Source organism: Mobula birostris, chromosome 7, assembly GCF_030028105.1.
Source record: "Mobula birostris isolate sMobBir1 chromosome 7, sMobBir1.hap1, whole genome shotgun sequence".
Taxonomy (NCBI): domain Eukaryota; kingdom Metazoa; phylum Chordata; class Chondrichthyes; order Myliobatiformes; family Myliobatidae; genus Mobula; species Mobula birostris.
In genome coordinates this window covers 35556384-35578443 of record NC_092376.1, presented here as the reverse complement: position 1 = coordinate 35578443, position 22060 = coordinate 35556384, and the positions used below count along the sequence as shown (strand labels likewise).

Here is a 22060-nt window from a genome sequence, read left to right as displayed (position 1 = left end):
TACCTCTGTGCACAACTTATGGCCCCTTGCTGCACTCATAAAATAGAGTATGATGCTATTGAGCAGTTACATCTTTGAATGGCATACCTAATTCATGAAATATTCTATTATCATAATAGCTAAGTGGTTCCTTAAGGTTGTCATAGCCAAGGGAGGTAGTGGGGATAAGTTCCCACTACCTATTAAGTGCTCCCAATGGTGTGTAGCTCAAATAGTCGTTGGCAACCAAGTCTAGCTCACGTGTGGCTTAGCTACTAAACCTAACAGAACTGTTTCTACTGACAGGAAAAGGGGCAAAGGAGGGTTGCTGGTGCCTTAAAACCAGTTCTTTGGGCCAACGGGGCTCGTCAGCCATGGTTAGCAGCTCATGTAAGAGAAGTAAAACTCTGACCTCAAACCTCCACTGCCATGCGGCTAAACATACTCATGGGAAAGGCTTCAGGAGTAAACCTTGAGGGAAACATCTGGAGCTGGAGTCCCTAAGGCAGTGCTACATTGAACTCAAGTTGACTGGCAACTCCTGTGATGCCGCCAGTGCCAAACTGCATTGGGCTCTGCTGTTTCTTTGGATTCACCAGCTGCACGGAAAGAGGGAGCCTGCTGCATTGGAACAGCTTGCTCTCCATATCGTACTGCACTGGCTTGCATATAACGTAGACAGCCAGGACACAACATTGTCAAATTACTAACTTTATCAAAGCATAATGCAGTTTTCAAGAACTTCTTAGAGCCTCTTTCCCAAAATAGGCAAGGAGTTGATGTCTAAAAATTGATAAATATTAAATCTAAAAAATTACCCAGAACCATTTATTCTGAGGGAATAGGATGCACAAATTAACACCCTGAGCATTAATGTACCTGATAAAATACATTATCTCAGAAATCTCATGGATTATATCATTGATTAATGGTCACACAACTTGATTTTAGTAGGGTTTCTGTTGGATTCCACAAATTAACTCATCTACATCATCTTGTATTGCATTATACTGCTGCCGCAAAGTTAACATATTTCATGACATATGCTGGTGATATTAAACCTGATTCTGATTCTGATCTGTTGTTTAAACTAAGTTACTCTGAGTTATTTTCACCAAGGTTGTTAGTTGGTATCCTTATTAAATTCACACCTATCGGAATTTGGTGGCAGATTGTGGCTGATGTTGATGGAACTGTCCAACAGCAGTTTGTACCTTTAAAAAAATGAAGCGAAGTAATTTTGCTGTATAACTGATTGTCAAAATAATAGACTTAATCTATGATAACAGTTTGCAATGGCTGCAAACACTGAAAATAAATATCAATTTATACAGTGCATGTGGTCAATGAATTACATCTGTATGATTTCCATACTGAAAAGTCTTAAACAGTAAGCTGAAGGACTAGTTTATCTTTCTCTGTTGGTTAACGTGACAGTTTATTGTGATGAAGACTTCTGGCACTCAGTTTAACATCTCTACCAAAAATAGCATCTTTGAAAATCTTTGTACTCTGCTGTAGTAATTTTCTTTATTATGTGCTTAAGTAGCTGGAAATGGGCTTAACTACACAGGATTTAACAAATCCAACAGCAAGGTTACTGTAGCCAGTATCTGTTCAGTATAATATATCGTCATTTCATAACTTGTCAGAGCTTTGCAAAAATAACAGCTCAAATGCTATATTAAAACAAATCTCAATTTCTTTACTATCAAAATTGTAACAGTTATTTAGTGTTCTTAATGCTTATCCATTCAGTATGCTTCCAGGATTAGTAACTAGTGTCACAAAAGTGCTCTAAAATAAAACCTTACCGTAGAGTAAAATAGCATATCATTATAACATATTGTACTACATTTAAACTATATGTAAGCAAGCTGCAGTTTTCGATCCTGATATTAATGGAACAGAGTAGGAATAAATGAATAAACACTGTGTCATTGCAAGAGGCCATTCAGACCATTAATTCTATGACAGCAAATGTATTACCTCACTGAAGTGATTTACCCAAAGTACTTAAACAACTTGAAGTGTTGCAAGGTAGAAAGTCATACCAAGACTGAAATGAAAACTGCCATTAAATACATCAAATACAATTCTGAAGGTAAAGATCAGCTTCAAGACAGTTTTCTGGCATTTTGTTTTAATAATGCTCTGCTGATTGCCATCTATTATCATCAGAGCTTGAGATGGAAGATAAATAAGTTCACAGATCTCCACTTCACATTGGAAAAAATTTGCTGATATGTTCCTGTGCATTTGCCAAGGTATTCACTTGCAGATTACTCATTCTTTCCTGGAAGCCTGATTTCTATATTGTCTACAGACACTGAGATTCTGTTCAGCTTTTTGTTCAGTAAAAAGTATCCTCAATTAAAATCTACTACAGCATCATATATCAATAAAATGAACTAAATAGCTTGAAAGCAGTTTGAAGTACCCATGCACATAAACTAGTTTTTCAGGACATAGCAGAAGGTCATATTTTTAAGTTCTATGTGCCCATCACAATTTTACATCAGCAAAATAGTCTACTTGATCTAAATTATAGAAATAAAATACTGAATAATTCAGGTAATTCATTGATTTATGATCTTGTGATAAGAAGACTGTAGCAGTCACATGACTGAAGTTGTTATACATTCTTGATGGTTATATATCATTTCTCTTAACTCATCAATTATAACACAATGTAGCTCATCAGCAGCCAATTGCAGCTGTCTTTTACTATTATGAACTTCAGCTGAACCTGTGAATAATTATAAGATGATGATGAATTATCAACTCTGTATTAAGTGAGTGATTATTCATAGCTGTTCTATAAGGAATTTGGGGAGCAATCTGACCAAATGATAGAGATAAATTCATACTTGATTGAGATAATAAGACAATGATTGCAGGTCCACAGATGCCTATCAACTTGATATGCCCTCAGTCATTCCAGAATTATACTAGTATATGTCAATTTTGAAAGAGATTTTAAATTAATTTAATATAAAATATGAGCATGTACACAATGAAAGCAATTACAAACTACAGCCAAATAATAATTTAAAACAAAGCTAAAAAATGATATTTTTCCATTTTCAGTTTTAATGCCCTAGGCCTGCACTTACATCTATAATTACGCTATTACGCCCTCATTCTCTATTGCACTCTCATACATTATTATTCATCTTATCATTAAGATCAGTTTTGATTTTTTTTTTCCCAAAAATGTGTTGATCACCCCATTTCTCTTTCTGGTTCAGCTGGCACTGTTATATTTTTAGATCTCTCACTACAATCCTATTATTAAACAAAAGGTTTGATTTTGTCCTTTTCATTCTAACCTCAGCAATTCTCTGAGATGTCTGCAGTGCACCAAACGCAGACTCTTGACTTTCCATTACACTCCTCCCAATGTTGTGTCTAGAGTGTTATACACATAGAAACCTAAAATAACCTTACTAGATTGCCCTACATCTCTCTTCTATAAGCTTCTCCTTCAAAACTGAACTGTTTGAGCAAGCGATCAATTATCTGTCATAATACATCTTTAACCAGCTCAGTGTTAGTTTATGTCCAACTCAGCCTCAATGTTAAAGCTGCTATATAATGTCTTCCTGTGTTTTCCAGGAAATGTTGATATTTGCTGTTAATCCATTTAAATAAAGAAAAAAAAAGCAAGGTCCATGTTCAGCATTGTCCACCAATATCCACTAAAATGAACTGAAAAGCTAAAAAAAATCATCTGCATAGTACATACCCACGAAAAGGAGGGAAACCACAGAGCAGAATATAAGTGATCACGCCAGCAGCCCAGATATCCACCTTCAGTCCGTATCTATGAAGATAAAAACTCATTTAGGTATGTATAGATATTAAAACAACAATCTTCAAAACTCATATGTGCAATATGGATCACTAACAAGGCTCATGCAATGTCCTTCACATAGACTATGTTGAGAATATTAATTCGTGCTGCACTGTGTTCAAACGCATTTTTATCCTTTCTCTCTCAGACAGAGCATTCTTCATTTAAGTTCTGTGCTGTGGCTGTTGCTGGCCCATTTGTTGTTTATTAGGTGAGTAAATCAGGTTCTGAATGTAAGTACTGATCCACCTCTTCAAAGGCGATACACTGACAGTAAAATAACGAGAGGAGAGATGTATTTCCTTTCATTTACACCACCTAGCTTTAAATCAATAAGCTTCTTCTCTCCTAGAAAATAAATCAGCTGTCTTAATGCAAAATTTAAATGATCTCTTAAATTTGGATTAAAGTTGCCATGAGATTGTTTGTATGCATAATGAAAAATGTCCCACTGATGTAGGAGCATTGCTTTTCAAACGTGATCAGGACTGAGTAGAGACTTATTTTACATGGATAAATTCTCTGCAGAGTTTACATAAACCTAAGAAAAAATATTCTATTTTAGTTTTTGTTTAGTCATGCAATAAACTCATTTCTAAGTGGGTTGCACTTAGCATGTGAAAGTTAAAAATATTCACAAATTTAAAACAGAAGGTCAGGAACAGCTGCTGAGTACATGAGATATAAATCCAATAGAGATGATGACCATCGAGTATCACAAAGGCACAAAATCCTTTCTCTCATTATATTTATGCCAACTATGATGCCAAATTAAACTCAGCTCATCCAAGATTAGAGTGAAATGAACCATGCCTGCACATGGTCCATTTCACTCTTTTCCCGGCTTGTTCATGCCTCATCAATGTTGCTGTTCTAAAGGATTTTTTATACCTTCCTAACTGCAGCTTCTCTTGGCAAAATGCTCTCAGTACTTATCACTCTCTGAGTTGAACTTGCCTCACAGTCTTTGTTTAAATTTTCCTCCTTTGGCCTTAAATTTATGCACTCTTGTATGTGATATCTCTACTCAAGGAAATGACTCTACCTACCTTATCTGGGCCTTTCATAATCTTGTATACAGCTATCATGTTGTTCCTCAGCTTTTGATGTTCAATAGAAAACAGTCCAAATTTACAGTCACAGAGAACTACAGCAGTGAAATAGGCCCTTTTGCCCATCTAGTCCATTCCTAACTGCCTAGTCCCATCCACCCTCACCTGGACCATAACCCTCCATACTCTTCCCATCCACGTACTTAACCAGACTTCTCTGAACCCCCTTCCACTGGCAGCTCACTCCACACTTGAATCAGCTTCTGAGAGAAGTTCCCTTTAAATATTTCACACTTTATCCTTACGTATGATCTCCAGTTCTAGTTTCACCCAATCCCAGTGGAAAAAGCCTGCTTGCATTTACCCCATCTATACCCCACATAATTTTGTATAGCTCTATTAAATCTTCCCCCATTCTCCTATGCTCCAGGGAGCAGTCATAACCTATTCAACCTTTCCCTATAACTCAGATCCTCAAGTCCTCACACCATCCTTGTAAATTTACTCTACACTCTTTCGATCTTATTGATATCTCTCCTGTAGGTAGGTGACCAAAACTGCACACAATATTCTAAGTTTGTCCTCACCAACGCTTTATACAACTTCAACATAACATCCCAACTCCTGTACAGAATGCCCTGATTTATGGAGGCCAATGTACCAAAAGCTCTCTTTACACCCGTCTGTCTATGACACCACTTTCAAGAAATTATGGATCTGAAATCCCTTTGTTATATGCTGACTTTCCCTAATGAGTCCATGACTTTCCAAATGCAAGTACACCCTGACCCTTAGAATCTTCTCCAATATTTCCCTATCACTGATGTAAGGCTCGTCCGTTTACGGTTTCCAGGTTTGGCTGTTTCCCTTCTTAATCAAGGGAACAGCAGTGGCTAATGACTATTCTCCATTCTTCTGGACCCTCACCTGAGGCTAATGAGGAATCAATGATCTCTGCAGATCTCGCAGCTACTTCCTCACTTGCTTACCTCAAAGTATTTTAGGATCGATCCTATTGTTGGGACTTCCGTAATAATTTTCAAGACAGATGTCACCTCCTCCTTCTTGATATCCTCTCCCTAATTTCTAGAGATGTACCATGAAGAGCATTCTGGCTGGCTGCATCAGAGTCTGATATGGGGGGTGGCGGCTACGTCGAGGAGCAGTGCCTCAGAAAGGCGGGATCCATCATTAAGGACATCAGCCAGGACATACCCTCTTCTCATTGCTACCATCAGGAAGTAGGTACGGAAGCCTGAAGGCACACACTCCCTGATTCAGGAACACCTTCTTCCCCTCCGTCATCCGATTTCTGAATGGACATTGAACCCATGAACACCACCTCACCACTTTTTTTATTTCTATTTTTTTGATCTTCTTATTTGATTTAACTATTTTATTTCTCTATTATTATGTACTGCATGGTACTGCTACTGCAAAGTTAACAAATTTCACGACATACGCCGGTGATATTAAACCTGATTCTGATATCACCTTTTTTCCATACCCTTCTTAGTCTTATATGTGCTACTACAACTGCCTTACATTCTTGGGTTAGAGAAGGGAAGAAAATTGCTCAGAGTTCCTGAATTCTATCTATTGAACCTTGACAGAAAGTTCAAGTTTGTCCATGACATCATTCACAATTAAATAGCATTGTTATTTTAGCTCCATAAAAGAAATCTAGCCTCTTGTTTGATGTGGTAATAGGGCAGCTGATATCAAAGGAAACGTACACAAGTGTTTCTATTCTGGAGAAAAATGGAAAAAAAACGAATGGAAGTCATAATAGAACATGCAATAATACTTAAATGTATTGCTTAGAGGAGGATATCTGTACATGGTAAGCATATTCATATGGTACAATACCCAGTCTCTGCAATTATTTCTGGAGCCACATATGTAGGTGTTCCACAGACAGTGTACAAAGGCCCATCTACTACCGTGGCAAGGCCAAAGTCCCCTAGTTTCAGAGATTTGCTTCCATCTTGATGCTCATATACCTATGCAATAAAATACAAACAACAGGTGTTTGGGTACATGCCAGCTATGCATTTGTTTTTCTATAGCAATACACTGAAATCGTGACCCTTCCGTGAGAGCAGTTTTATAATCATAGTACCAGTGGGGACAGCCATTCATAATGTCATATTTAACTGATGCAGATTCAAAATTGCAGTCACCAGTTAAAGAAAACATAAGGATGCAGCCAAAACACTTTGATTCAAAGACCAATGCAATAAGACATGCATGTCGTTAAGAATTTCTGTCCCATCTGTGGCTGTGCCTCTCATCCCACTTTGGCCTCAGTAGTCAACTCAGAATCCACAAAATTGGAGTAGAAGCAAATCATATTCAATCCTAAGGGATGGCTTAAGAAGAAGAGTTAAATGTTTCATATTTTTTCTTAATTGTCAAATGTTTCACATAGTTGCTTTGTGAGTTACTTTATTCCCCTTTATTGCTGCTATTAATCCCTACATGTTATTAAGAGAGAGGCAGTGCTCTGTTCTTTGCCTTAATATAACAAACTATTAATAAAACAGAAGTCTACTTGCTAATCAAAAATATCTATTTAAAAAACGGGCCATCTAGGGAACAGAAGAGCCATTCCGGGTGTTATTTAATCACACTCATTACCTCGGTGATCGTGTGGCTTAATTGTTCTCCAGCATTAAGAAAAATAATAAACATTTGTTATTATAACTACTAATTTGAGACTTAAGTGCTCCATAATTCATTACTGTTCAAATCACTGTCTTATTTCCTTTGTGCCTAAAGAAATTAATTTCATAGCGAGTCAATGATCAAGCCAAGATTATGGAAACAATAGCACTTGCAAAAAATGACCAGCTAAATTACAACTGAGGACAAGGTAATGTTGGGTTTATTTTGTATTATGTGAATTACATTTGCTCCACTTTGAAATGCAAGTCCCTCATGTATCTATTATCCCTTTATATAGGTATGCAAAAGAATTGAGGAACAGTAGCTAACCAGAATCCAGTGTAACAATATTTTAGGTTGTTTTTATAGTCTTATTTATGCAGCAAAATGTGTTAAGGAGCTGTTCAAAACAGAAATTGTGCAAAAGTGGGGGAAAAATAGATAACTAAAGGCACGTTTGAGAGATAATTTTTGTAAGTGGTTAAAATCCCACATTAAAAACAGTTGTAAGAACTAAATTATATTAAATAGAAATCTAATAAAATTTAAAGTCAATTAAATTGCAGATGCTAGAGATCTGAAACAAAAGTAGAAAATGCAAGAAACAAACATAAGGTCAAGCAGTTTCTGTGGGCATTGTGATTTTGGCCATTTTGATTTATAAAATAATGGTCAACATCATGCATGCATCAACCTATGTATTCCCTGAGAGAACAGCTGAGTACTTAAGCATTTCATATTTTCAATTTATGACGATCAACAATGGGCAGACAAAAAGGTACAGAATAGTTGAGTAAGCAACGCAACATGGGTTAGATAAAGACAGCTACGCAAAAATCGGTAAGGGTTTGTAGCTCTAAAGTTATGAAGTATTTCTGGTGTTGAAGTCAATACTGGAGGATTTCTGGGGCTTCAGGTCCCAGTGTGAATGGCTAACCCTGTTAATGCCCTCAATAAAGCCAAATTTCATTGTGTTTGCTATATGCTCAGTACACTAGCGGCAGTTCTAAAGACAAATTATAAAATATTGCAGTGAATTGTGCAGTTTTGAGTTAGCTTTTAGTGTTTATTTTTAGACTAGCTTTTCTCAAGAAGGTTATGTGAATTTTTAAAAAGATTGTTGGCTCCATTTTTTTCTCCTTGCTCATTGGTTATATTCTATCCCAACTCATTTTTGAGATTAGTGGAGAGAGGAGCATAGTGGAGAATATCCTGATTGGCTGCATCACAGCCTAGTTTAGAAACATCAATGCCCAAGAATAGAAAAACCCACAAAAGGTAGTGGATACAGCCCAGTCCACCATTGATTGCATCTACAAGGACTGTTGCCACAAGAAAGCTGAATCCATCATTAAGGACTCCCGCCATCTAAGCAATAATCTCTTCTCACTGCTGCTATCAGAAGGAAGTACAGGAGCCTTTGGTCCCACACCATCCGGCTCAGGAACAATTATTACTGTTCAACCATCACGCTCCTCAACCAGCATGGATAACTTCACCCGACACTCAAAATGATTCTGAGTTCAGTTTTAAAACGAAACAGATGTTGTATGCTGACCAGGTAATTTATTTAAGATACGTGTTGGCCCTGATGCTGGAAGGACTCCCTATTGTCCTTGAACAGAGTTTTGGATTGTTTTACAAGTTTGTGATGGGACAGACATGGTCTCACTTCTAAGTACTCAATAACTCATGTTCTCAGTATGATTTATTTACTTAATTATTATTATTTTTATTTGTTTTTTTGCTATGCACAGTTTGTCTTCTTTTGCACATTGATTGTCAATCTTTGTTTCTGTGTACCTTTTCATTAATTCTGTTGTATTTCTTTGTTCTACTGTGAATGTATGCAAGAAAATGAATCTCAAAGTAGAGTATGGTGACAAACACATAATTTGATAATAAATTTACTTTGTCTTTGATTTATGAGTGCAGAAGTCTTGTTGTTATTCTTAATTTCAAAGGCTTCATCAGAAAACGTGGGGTGATATATCACTGCAGCAGAGAAGACGTGCTCCACTATTAGAATGTTTGTCCCATTACAAATATGCAAAACAATCCAAAACTCTGTTCATGGACAACAGGGAATCCACCCAGCATCAAAGCCAACATATATCTCAAATGAATTACTTGGTTACATCCAAAAACAATTTTATGTTGAAACCATATTTCCCTCAATGACTGCATTTCAAACATTTTGGAATGCCCAGAGAAGGTGAAACATGCTCTATCTCCTATCTTCTTTTCCTAGACACATTTTTTATGAACACAGTTGTGATTGGCTGCTCAAACTATTTAAGCAAGCCAGTGGGGCATATACAGTATATCAAATTGTAATACTCTTCAACTGTTAGTGTTTTAGAAGTGTCTAGCCTCAACAACCACAATTCTACAAAGACTTAAGCTTGTAAATTCAATATATTTTTATGTAAAGCTGCAATGAGAATAATTAATAAACAAGTCACAATTGAATAGTATAACTGATAAATAAGTATATCATGTAAATGACCTCAGAACCTTGACCCAGCTTTACTATTTTAGATTAAATTGATATTAATTTGTAAACATGTATTTCTAACCCACATATGATTTGCATTGCATAGATCCAGATTTATAGAAGTAATAAACATATTATTGAAAAACTTTTCCCCAGTTCTTTGAGCTGTTAGATAATCGCAATACAATTTTGTTTAAATGGTAATGAGTGGAATAGCAGATACTTCTGGCACAGAAGGTTACCATTTGGTCCACAGTATGAATATCAACTCGAAAAGCACTGCCCAGCCTAATTCCAACTGTTAGTTCCGGTTTCCGAGTCTTGTAGGTTAAAGACACATCCAAGTACTTTGTAAATTCCACAAGAGTTTCTGCCTTTATCACCCTTACAGGCCACCCATCTTTTAGGTGGGGATAATTTCCTCAGGTCACTTGACTAATTTCACTATTCATCTTAACTCAAGTTTTTACCCAACTAATGCTCATTCCAGCTCCAACTAAAACAAACAGATCTCATTTTTGTTTTACTGTCTAGCTCTCTTAGTTGCCTTTGTTCCACTTGATGATCTTTACCTGAAGCCAAAACTCTCCAGTCCTGGCAAAATCAACTTATCTTTACTGATATAGGAATCATTGAAACAACAAGACATTTGTGATTTCTATGATACCTACATCAGAAAAGGTAACGTCTGGAGTCTTCTCTTTGAATCAGAAGCAAATATGATGATGTGGCATTACTCTCTTTGCAACCAGATCCTTGGCTTCTTGACCAACAGACAGCAATCAGCTAGGATAGGCAGCAACACCTCCTCAACACTTGTGCTCCACAATGCTGTGACCTCCGCACTCCCCTTTATTTCTTATACACATGGTCCGACTCTGCTCCGACTTCATCGATGAGTTTGCAGATGACACCACTATGGTAGGCCGAATCTCAATTAATAATTAGTTGGAGCACAGGAAGGACACTCTAATGGCATGATGTCATGACAATCACTTTTCCTACAGTGTCAGGCAAACAAAAGAGATGGTTGTGACCTCAGGATGGGGTGGGGTGGGGGGAAGGTAATGTACATGCTCCTTTTTGCATGTCATGCATCGATGCTGCTCTGGTCCAGAGGGTTGACAGCGTCAAGCTCCTAGCAGTGAACATCACCAATATCGATGTGGTCCAACCTCATAGACACCACAGTCAATGAATACACACCAGTGCCTCTACTTCCTCGAGACACTGGAGAGTTCCACTTCATCCTCACCAATTTTTACCAATGCATCACAAGAAGCATCCTACGTGGTGCATCATGGCTTTGCACATCAGCTGCTCTGCCCAAAACTGCAAGAAGCTGAAGAGGTGTGGACATAGCTCTGCACTTCACAGAAACTGATCTCCGCCCCATTCAGTCTGCCTACACTTCTTGCTGCCTATATAATCAAAGACCTCACCCGGACACTCTTTCTTCTCTCCTCTTGTATCATGCACAGAGTACAATTGCTTGAATGCACACACCACCTGGCTCAAGAATAGCTTCCTTCCAGCTGTCTTAGGACTCTTGAATAGTACCCTAATATGGTAAGATGGACTCTACCTTACAATCTACCTTGTTATGGCCTTGAACCTTATTTTTTCCCTTCACCGCACTCCCTCAGTAATTGTAACACTTTATTCTGCATTATTATTGTTTATCTTTGTACTACTCAATGATGTAAGAATGGAATGATCTACATGAATGCCATATCCTTGGTACATATGACGATTAAAAAAAACAATTCACCAATCGGGGCTACACTCAAAGCAGACTAGGGAAGGATAAATCTCATAAAGATCTTTTTGATTTTTATCACTATTTTGAAAATTAATCATTACTAATCATTTTTGTAGTTAATATTTAAAATATGTGATTTAAAAGTTATAGGGAATCTTCTGTGAGTATGGACTATTGTTACATTGTTTCACTAGTATGCTCCCATATTGCCGTGTTATCATATATGTTAGTATTTTTCAAGGATATTTATTTCACAACTTACCAATAGATTTTCCGGTTTGATATCCCTATGCACGATGTTAAGGCTATGCAGGTATTTGATAGCGCTAGCCAGATTGTAAAGCATTCCACTGGCATCACGTTCCGTGTATTTGTTGGTAGAGGTAATTGCATCAAAAAGATCTCCACCCTAAAGAAATTATATCACTGTATGGTTACCCTTTCAGAAATATATTCCATCAAATATTCCAATAGATTCCAATTATGTAGATAGGTAGATGTAAATATTTCAATAATTTTACTGCTTTCAAGTTATTAAAACTTGATTTGATTATATATTTGAGAAGCATTATAAATACATTTTATTAAATTATTTAATTTTTCATTACTCATTCGTCAGTAAAATAGTCTTACCTTGACCAGCTCCATGACAAGATAGAGCTCATTTGGTGTATCCATCTCTTCAATTAAAAGAACAATGTTTGGATGTTTAACTCTTCTTAAAATGGACACCTCATTTTGAATCATATGTTCCTGTAAGAGGTACAAGGAGCATTATTTTTGTAATATGACATCATATAACTTTTCTGCCTACCTTTGTCAATGCAACCACAAAGATAGTTAATCAGCCAGGATTTTTGTTTTAAACTGTTCCATTATTCTATAATGATAACAGATGATCCTCTACCTCAGTGACATATTCCCACTCTCTGCACATACCTCTTTAGGGATTTTCTATCTAAAAACATGTTGATTTCTTTCTTAATAGGTTTTGCCAGAAATTCTACTATACATGGAACCACAGCTCCCTTCAGCACAAGTTCCAATATGTTTTAGCCCCACAGACATATCCACAAATCCTAAACATATGAGCCAAGCTCTACTAGTAATTTGTCCACAGTGCTCTGTGGTTGCACTTCCCACCAAGTTTAATGGTCAAGCACAAGTTCTGCCAGAACTCTTCAGCATGTATGCACCTGCCCTCAGAATTTGAGTCAGACACAAATCCATTCATTTGACACAAGCGATTCTGCAGATGCTAGAAATCATGAGTAACACACACTAAAAGTGTGAGAAACGCAGGAAGTCAGGCTGCACCTATGGAGGGGAATAAACAGTTGATGTTTCAGGCTGAGACTTTTCATCAAGACTTCATCAGGATCAGGATGAAAGGTCTTGACTTGAAACATTGACTGTTTATTCCCCTCCACAGAATCTGTCTGACTGGTGCTGTATCCAATTAGCCAGCTCCCTGGGATCCCACACCATCTAATCTTCCACAGCAGCCTTGCAGAACCAGCATTTTGTATGTGCTATTCCATTCATTTGAATGTGGATTGTTAGTTCTGTGAGGATCAGTCAGAATGTGTTATCTTTTTATAATTTGTTTCCTTTTAATATTACAGGTGTTCCCCCGCTTTTCGAATGTTCGCTTTACGAAACCTCACTGTTACAAAAGACCTACATTAGTACCCTGTTTTCGCTTTCAGAAGGTGTTTTCACTGTTACGAAAAAAAATCAGCGGCGATAAAAAAATTCAGCACGCGATAAAAGGCAGCGCGCACTCCAAGCAGCCGCTCTCCCCCGGATTCGGAACGGCATTGCTTTTACATGTGCCTGTGAGCAGCTGTTTGCAAGATGAGTTCTAAGGTGTCGGAAAAGCATATAAGAGCTTGTAAGGGTGTTACACTTAGCGTAAAACTAGGCATAATTAAGCGTTTCGATCGTGGTGAACGAAGTAAGGACTAAGTGAGTTTGGCTTGAGGAAGCTGACGAAGATGATGTTGAAGAGGTTTTGGCATCTCATGACCAGGAACTGATAGATGCAATTGGAAGAGGAAAGGATAACAATCGAACCAAATGCAGTAGCGAAAGTGAAGCCACTACGTGAGATTTTCGCTGCAATGATAAAGTACGACTTTAATTTTGAAAGGGTACGTAGGTTTAGGGGATATTTGCAAGATGGTTTGAGTCCTTACAATGAACTGTATGATAGAAAAATGTGCGAGGCTTAGCAGTCAAGCAAGCCTTCCACATCAGCCACAGCAGACGACGAACCTCGACCCTCGACATCGAGGCGGGCAGTCATAGGAGAAGATGAGCTGCCTGCCCTAATGGAAACAGACGACGAGATGACACCCCAGTGTCCCACCACCCCAACACCCAGGCCACGGACAGATACTGTACCGATTCGCGGAGAATGTAGCAGTAGCCGGGAGGCACACAGCACATCTTTAAGAAAAAAGCCGAAATAGACGTGCTAATTAATTAGGTGCTGCCCAACACGTAATTGTCGGCCCAGATCAGAGGCGATGCAATCGGCAATTAGCACTGATCTGGGCCGACATGCAATTGGAAGAGGAAGTGGGCTTGTTTATTTCAGCTTTTTTCTTAAAGATGTGCTGTGTGCCTCCCGGCGACTGCGGGACCCCTACATGCTTCGCAGATTGGTATCGGTTGGCGGCCCGGAGGGTGGGGGCCACCGCACCAGCCAACCTGCGATGACTCAGTCTAACGCACCATCATCAGTGTGCTCTGCGCTGTCTTCCCAATTCCAGTAAGTGATACTACACTGTACATACATTATTTCTACTTTATATCGGCTGTGTATTTTTACGTGTTATTTGGTATGATTTGGCAGCTTCATAGCTTAATGGTTACTGGAGAGAGTGTTTTTGCCAACAGCGTTTGCGTGAGATTTTCTGCCAACGGCGCTTGCGTGAGATTTTCGCTACGGAGAACAGTTCAGTAATGATTGTGGAAAAGTATTTCTACTTTATATAGGCTGTGTATTTATCATATCATTCCTGCTTTTACTATATGTTACTGTTATTTTAGATTTTATGTGTTATTTGGCATAATGTGGTAGGTTATTTTTGGGTCTGCGAACACTCACAAAATTTTCCCATATAAATAAATGGTAATTGCTTCTTCGCTTTACGATATTTTGGCTTATGAATCGTTTCATAGGAACGCTCTACCTTCGGATGGCGGGGGAATAGCGTACTTAAAATTTGATTTGGTTGTAATTTTGAAAAATAAAAATTACATTTTAAAATAATTTTCTTAGATTTTAACCTTTATTTAGATGCTTTAGAAATTCAGAAATTGTGGCTCAGAATTCGCTTGTGCAGGCTCCTCTGGATGCAGAGAAGCTATTTTGCAGAGTCCTGCATTATGTCCCTTACTAGCCGAAAGACCTTAAAAATATAATGGAATGATCCTGAAACTATTTTAGAAACCTTTGACAGACAGCAGCTTTGTAGAAATATACACATTTTTAATGTCTTATATCTAAAGATAAATTCACTATTTTTAAACCAACAAAAATTAAAAGTAATAAACACAAATATGTTAAAATAAAAGCAATATACAAAGGAAAAAAATCCAGATAATCTCTGCCTACACAAAATTCTGTAAGTGTGAAATAAAAGCAGAAAATGCTGGAAATGCTCAGGAGGTCTGGAATCGTTGGTGGAAGAAGAAACAGAGTTAACATTGCAATTCCATAACCCGTATAACTTGCAGGGTATTTCCATTTCTTTCTATTTTATACCCCCCTCTTTACCACTTTTGCAGGTCTACAATCCTTAGTGAAACCAGTAAGCGATAACTAGCATAACACAGGATTCCTAAACCAAAGTGCTAGACAATACCAGCAAAGTCCAACTCCACTCATTTCAGTGGCCCAGCTAAGCTGGGAAAGGAAATTAGACCTCAAGACAGTAAGTTCAGGATTTCAATGTTTGCACTTCCCACCAGAACTTATCTACTGAAGAATCTTACTGATATCTTAGACAGATGGCACTGCTAAGGGAGGAGAATTTTTTATATGTTGAAGCTTTTCTGTATGAGTTCTCAGGCAGGGTTTCTTCTAAACTATCCATATCACCTTGTCACATTACTCATGGCCCTGACATCAGTCAGGATATTGTGGTTCATCTTCAGGATCATCTACATTTAAGTGAATGAGGAACATTGGTGACAAGATCCATTAAGGAAAATCCAGTACATTATTTCCAAGCAGTAGCAGTTTAAGAGAAAAAATAATTATTTCTGTACTCACTTTTCCTCTACACTTGCTTTTATTAATAATTTTCAAAGCATATTCTCTGCTGGTTGATCTAATGGAAAAAGCAAAAAAAATTAAAATGCTTGCTCAGAACAAGTATGACTTAAAACAAACAGTTGCAAGTGCAGTCAGACTAAAATTAATAAAAATTATGATCTGGAGACCATGAAAATAATCAATAAACACTTTTTAACTGCAATGTACTTAACAGCCATGTAAAAAAACTGATAACATTTTCTTCAATGGGTACACCATCAAGGAGGAGCTCCTCTGGTCTGTGGCCTCAAATCTGATCAACACCCTGGTCACAAGTTCACAGTAAAGACCCCTGCATTAGTTATTTTCAGGGGCTCCTAAACTGGACACTTGCTGATTATGAATCAGGAATTGATACAAAGTGCAAGGAATTTACAAACTCATTAAATAGTATATCTGAACAGTACCAAGGAAAGGAGGTGTGTAGCCACTTTAGTCAATTAATTGTGCTTATTAATCAATAGTTTCCCAAACATACCTTTAAGGAAGATACAACCAGATATAACAATAGATTCAATACTGTATATGAAGATGTCCATTTCAACAGACAAACCTTTCTATGCATTCTTTCACAATTGCAAAATTTCCATCCCCTATTGTTCTGCCAACTTTGTAACGTTCAGCTATAGATGCTGGCACCTGGAACTCTTCCTCCACAACTTCTGCAACAGAAAGGTACTAGTTAAACACTTCATCAAGAAAATAAGACCTTTGAGTCAAAGTATAGGCTTGAAATTACTGTCTTTCATAAAAGTGAAAAATGTTTAATACTCCCTTTCAACGTAAGTGCTAACCCGATGAATAGGTTTACGCCTTTAATGTAATAATGTCAGGGAAAGACATATAATGCATGGGTATAGTCCTACTGTTACTGTCAACAGTGATTTCTAACCTAAAATGTTTTAACATTTAAAATATGTCATTTTAATGATATTTTTGGTAAAGTAAATGGTTATTGGTCAAAAATTACATTATTGTGCTTGTACAATAGATTACATTAAAATCTAATTACATTAATTATTTGTATTTCTACTTACGTGTAAGTTATTCTTCTCAAAAACAATCCTACCTTTGCAACATAGTGTTATTACATTATCAAGGATGGAAAATTCCTGAGGCAAATTTAAAAACTGAGGAAATTTATAAATCAATACATTAAACTACAAGGTATAAATGGAAAATGCCATGAATGAATAGAACTGCATAATGGAATAATCACAAATAAGACAACTAAAAATTCTAAAGTTAGAGTAATAATGACACCCAAAGTGGGAGACCCTGAAATCCCAAAAGATCATTATGAGATATCAGAAGTTAGCGGTGTAAGGTAAATGCCTAACAAATTCTCCATAAATGATCTAATTTTAATCTGCAAGATGTATCAAAGACAGTAACTTTGATAATTAAAATGCACATAATTTAATACTTGAAAACTTCACAACTTGCACGATTTTGTAAAGAGTGGCAAGGAGGTATATTGTACATAGAACAAAAAGAGGAAATGTTAGAAATGCTTTAACAGGTGAGGCCTCGTCTGTGGAAAGAGAAACAAAGTTAACATCTGAAGTTGATAACCATTTGTGAGAACTGAGAAATATTAAGAGATAAACAAGATCTTTAACTTGCAGAGAAAATGAGGAGGGTTTGTTCTAGACCTTCCCCATTGTTCTCTCTAACCCCTACCCTTTTCTCTGTAATGTAAATCTTTTTGTTAAATATAACTTTTTTTCCCAGTTCTAATTGAAGTCTTCAGTCTGAAACATTAATTATCTTTATCTCTCCACAGACGTTGCCTCACCTGGTAAAATTACCAGCATTTTCAGTTTTAAATTTAGATTTCCAGCATTTGAGAGATTTACTTTTGAAGCATTTATAAAAAGCTAAAAAAAACTTTCCCTACTATTAACTGGTACATTCACACATAACAAAAACAAACATAAACTATAAAAGAGAAAAAAACGATACACTGTAATAGACCAATGTAACAAAAATACTACATGCTAAATGAATTCATACCTTCGCAACCTGGCCCCTCATTGTCATCTATGGAACTACAAACTTTGGTTGATGCCAGAGATGTTGAGGATCCACTGTGTTGAGAGCTCTAGCAGCAAAGAGAAATGTCATTGCAGTAAGTGAATAAATTACATTCCTCATAAACCTCATATGTCATTTTCTGCTGAAGTGCATAACCATGCAATGGCTCATTTTATTTCAGTCCTAAAGAAAAGGTCAGCTGCAGTAATGTTGAATAGTGCACATATAACTTGCTGAAATTAGTTATGGGAAAGCATTAAACTTTGCTTTCACAGGAAAATACACTTCATTTCATGCAAACATTTGTAAATATTCATGCAAGAGTCTAATAATTTGAATTACGATTTAACATTGATCTCTTCTATTTAATATTGTACACAGAAAGTCAAAACAAAAAAAAATACCAATAGAACTGGAGATCTGTAATTTTTATCGGCTCAAGGTGCCCAGTCGCAATCAAACCTTAAAATTTTGGTGAAGCTCACCAGATCAAGAAGAATACCTCTTCCCATACCTTCTCACATTTTGTAACAGAAGCCCTTATATACCATGGGAATTTGTTTTTAAAAAAAGGACTACTTTACATATCCAGACAATAAAAACAAAAAACTAACTAATGTTAACTTCAAGATCTGTGACCACAACCACAACTGTGACCATAAGAGTATCAGGCACATGGCAACATTAGCACCTTCAATTTCAATGGGGTACATGTATTTCCTACGAGCTCCCTGTTTAAAATTGTGTCCTGTAGCTTATACAGATCCTCCTTATCACATCGTAACTATTCACATTTTTTCAGCATTAAATATCTTCTGCTATGTATTTGCCTATTCCCACAGCCTATCAATACTTTTTATGAAATCCATTAATAGCTACTTCAAAAATCCTCTTTGCCTCCACCTTTTGCATCATCTACAAATTTGGAATTGTGATTTATACATCCAAATCTAAATCATGAATACATAACTAATGTAAAGCAATGGTCACAATTGCGAGCCAGAGAATTCCACCGTGCACTAACCACCCCCAATCAACCCTTAGAGGGATCTTTCTTACTTTCAAATACGTGCTGGCTTTTCCTACTTAATTAACCACTCATTTTCTGTCCCTGATTATCATTTCTGTAATATTCCCCACCATTATCACCATTCATTGTTTTACTAAATGTTTCCCCAGAGATAATGCGTAATTCTATAATGTGTTTACAATAGACCCCCCCACAAAGAAGGTTCTGTACTGGAATATAGAACTGTTCAAATTCAATATTTTAATTAAATTGTCCTGTTTTTTTCCAAACTGACCTAAAACAGACTTCACCAAACAGTACTGTTTTCAAATCAAGTTTGCTTATAAGTTGAAAAAAAAACAGCATTCTGTTTACAGACTTTATAAACCTATTTTAAATTTGAATGGGCATTTTGACAATATGCCTAATTCCTCTCACCATCTCAAAAAAGGGAAAATAAAGTAAAACCACTGAAAACTTCAAGTACAGTAAAAATTTAAATTCCATTTAACTTTGCAAGCTACACACATCAGAGTTGCTGGTGAACGCAGCAGGCCAGGCAGCATCTGTAGGAAGAGGTGCAGTCGACGTTTCAGGCCGAGACCCTTTGTCAGGACTAACTGAAGGAAGAGTGAGTAAGGGGGGAGGTAGGAGGGGGAGGGGGGGACCCAGAGAATGGGCAAGAGGTATATTCAGAGGGACAGAGGGAGAAAAAGAAGAGTGAGAGAAAGAATGTGTGCATAAAAATAAGTAACAGATGGGGTACGAGGGGAAGGTGGGACCTTAGCGGAAGTTAGAGAAGTCGATGTTCATGCCATCAGGTTGGAGGCTACCCAGACGGAATATAAGGTGTTGTTCCTCCAACCTGAGTGTGGCTTCATCTTTACAGTAGAGGAGGCTGTGGATAGACATGTCAGAATGGGAATGGGATGTGGAATTAAAATGTGTGGCCACTGGGAGATCCTGCTTTCTCTGGCGGACAGAGCGTAGGTGTTCAGCAAAGCAGTCTCCCAGTCTGCGTCGGGTCTCGCCAATATATAAAAGGTCACATCGGGAGCACCAGACGCAGTATATTACCCCAGTCGACTCACAGGTGAAGTGTTGCCTCACCTGGAAGGACTGTTTGGGGCCCTGAATAGTGGTAAGGGAGGAAGTGTAAGGGCATGTGTAGCACTTGTTCTACTTACACGAATAAGTGCCAGGAGGGAGATCAGTGGGGAGGGATGGGGGGGGACGAATGGACAAGGGAGTTGCGTAGGGAGCAATCCCTGCGGAATGCAGAGAGAGGGGGGAGGGAAAGATGTGCTTAGTGGTGGGATCCCGTTGGAGGTGGCGGAAGTTACGGAGAATAATATGTTGGACCCGGAGGCTGGTGGGGTGGTAGGTGAGGACCAGGGGAACCCTATTCCTAGTGGGGTGGCGGGAGGATGGAGTGAGAGCAGATGTAGACCGCTTTGCTGAACATCTACGCTCTGTCCGCCAGAGAAAGCAGGATCTCCCAGTGGCCACACATTTTAATTCCACATCCCATTCCCATTCTGACATGTCTATCCACAGCCTCCTCTACTGTAAACATGAAGCCACACTCAGGTTGGAGGAACAACACCTTATATTCTGTCTGGGTAGCCTCCAACCTGATGGCATGAACATCGACTTCTCTAACTTCCGCTAAGGCCCCGCCTCCCCCTCGTACCCCATCTGTTACTTATTTTTATGCACACATTCTTTCTCTCACTCTCCTTTTTCTCCCTCTGTCCCTCTGAATATACCTCTTGCCCATCCTCTGGGTTCCCCCCATCCCTTGTCTTTCTTCCCTGACCTCCTGTCCCATGATCCTCTTGTATCCCCTTTTGCCTATCACCTGTCCAGCTCTTGGCTCTATCCCTCCCCCTCCTGTCTTCTCCTATCATTTTGGATCTCCCCCTCCCCCTCCTACTTTCAAATCCCTTACTCACTCTTCCTTCAGTTAGTCCTGACGAAGGCTCTCGGCCTGAAACGTTGACTGCACCTCTTCCTACAGATGCTGCCTGGCCTGCTGCGTTCACCAGCAACTTTGATGTGTGTTGCTTGAATTTCCAGCATCTGCAGAATTCCTGTTGTTTTAACTTTGCAAGCTTATCATTTTGAAGTTAATAATGCTGTAATTATATGTGCACGAATCCCACAGCAATATTAAGTGGCGAGCAGCTGTGCATTTATTTGCCAATATTCAAAGATTCCTCTTCAAATTATGAAGTTCTTTAGTTGTATAATGAAAGTAACACTTCAGTCTGCCTCAGTAGCGAAGGAGGAGTGGTTTGAACCATCTGATGTTGTGAGACTTACATAGTAGTTAATATCTCTTTTGAAGTCAAGTTTTAGATCATATCATTTCAAGTACAATAATCTTTTAGCAAAGTGATACACATTAATTATTGCTAATCAACCCCTTTACACTAAAAATTAGCTATTAAAACCACAGTTACATTCCTTAAGGTATTAAATGTTATTGGTGTTGTTAAAAGAATTCAACAATTTTTGATAGTCATAGATGCTACAGCACCAAGCCAGGCCAATCAGCCCATCTTTCATGCCAAAATCTTTAATCTGCCTAGTCCCATCAACCTGCACTTCGACCATGGCCCTCCATACCGCTCCCATCCAAATTTCTCTTAAATGTTGAAATCACACCTGCATCCACTACTCGACTTGGCACCTTGTTTCACACTCTCACCACCCTCAGAGTAGGGAGGGTCCATCTCATGTTTCTCTTAAACATTCCAACTTTCACCCTTAACCCATTCCCTCTGGTTGTAGTCTCACCTAAATTCAGTGGAAAAAGTCTGCTTTCATTTACCCTATCTATACCATGATCAAATCTCCCCTACACTCTAG

The 22060-nt window shown here is 37.9% G+C and overlaps 1 protein-coding gene across 2 annotated transcripts in view; it reads right to left on the bottom strand.

Moving 5' to 3' along the window:
- Positions 1-22060, bottom strand: part of dclk1a (doublecortin-like kinase 1a) — an 82207-nt gene that overhangs the window by 41159 nt on the left and 18988 nt on the right. For both annotated transcript variants that reach the window (XM_072264276.1, XM_072264277.1), the window contains exons 3-9: positions 18157-18244; positions 16694-16802; positions 16099-16156; positions 12447-12566; positions 12076-12222; positions 6757-6890; positions 3728-3805 (exon numbers count right to left, since the gene is read on the bottom strand). In XM_072264276.1, coding sequence (XP_072120377.1) covers positions 3728-3805; positions 6757-6890; positions 12076-12222; positions 12447-12566; positions 16099-16156; positions 16694-16802; positions 18157-18244 — 734 coding nt within the window. The remainder of the gene's footprint in view (positions 1-3727; positions 3806-6756; positions 6891-12075; positions 12223-12446; positions 12567-16098; positions 16157-16693; positions 16803-18156; positions 18245-22060) is intronic.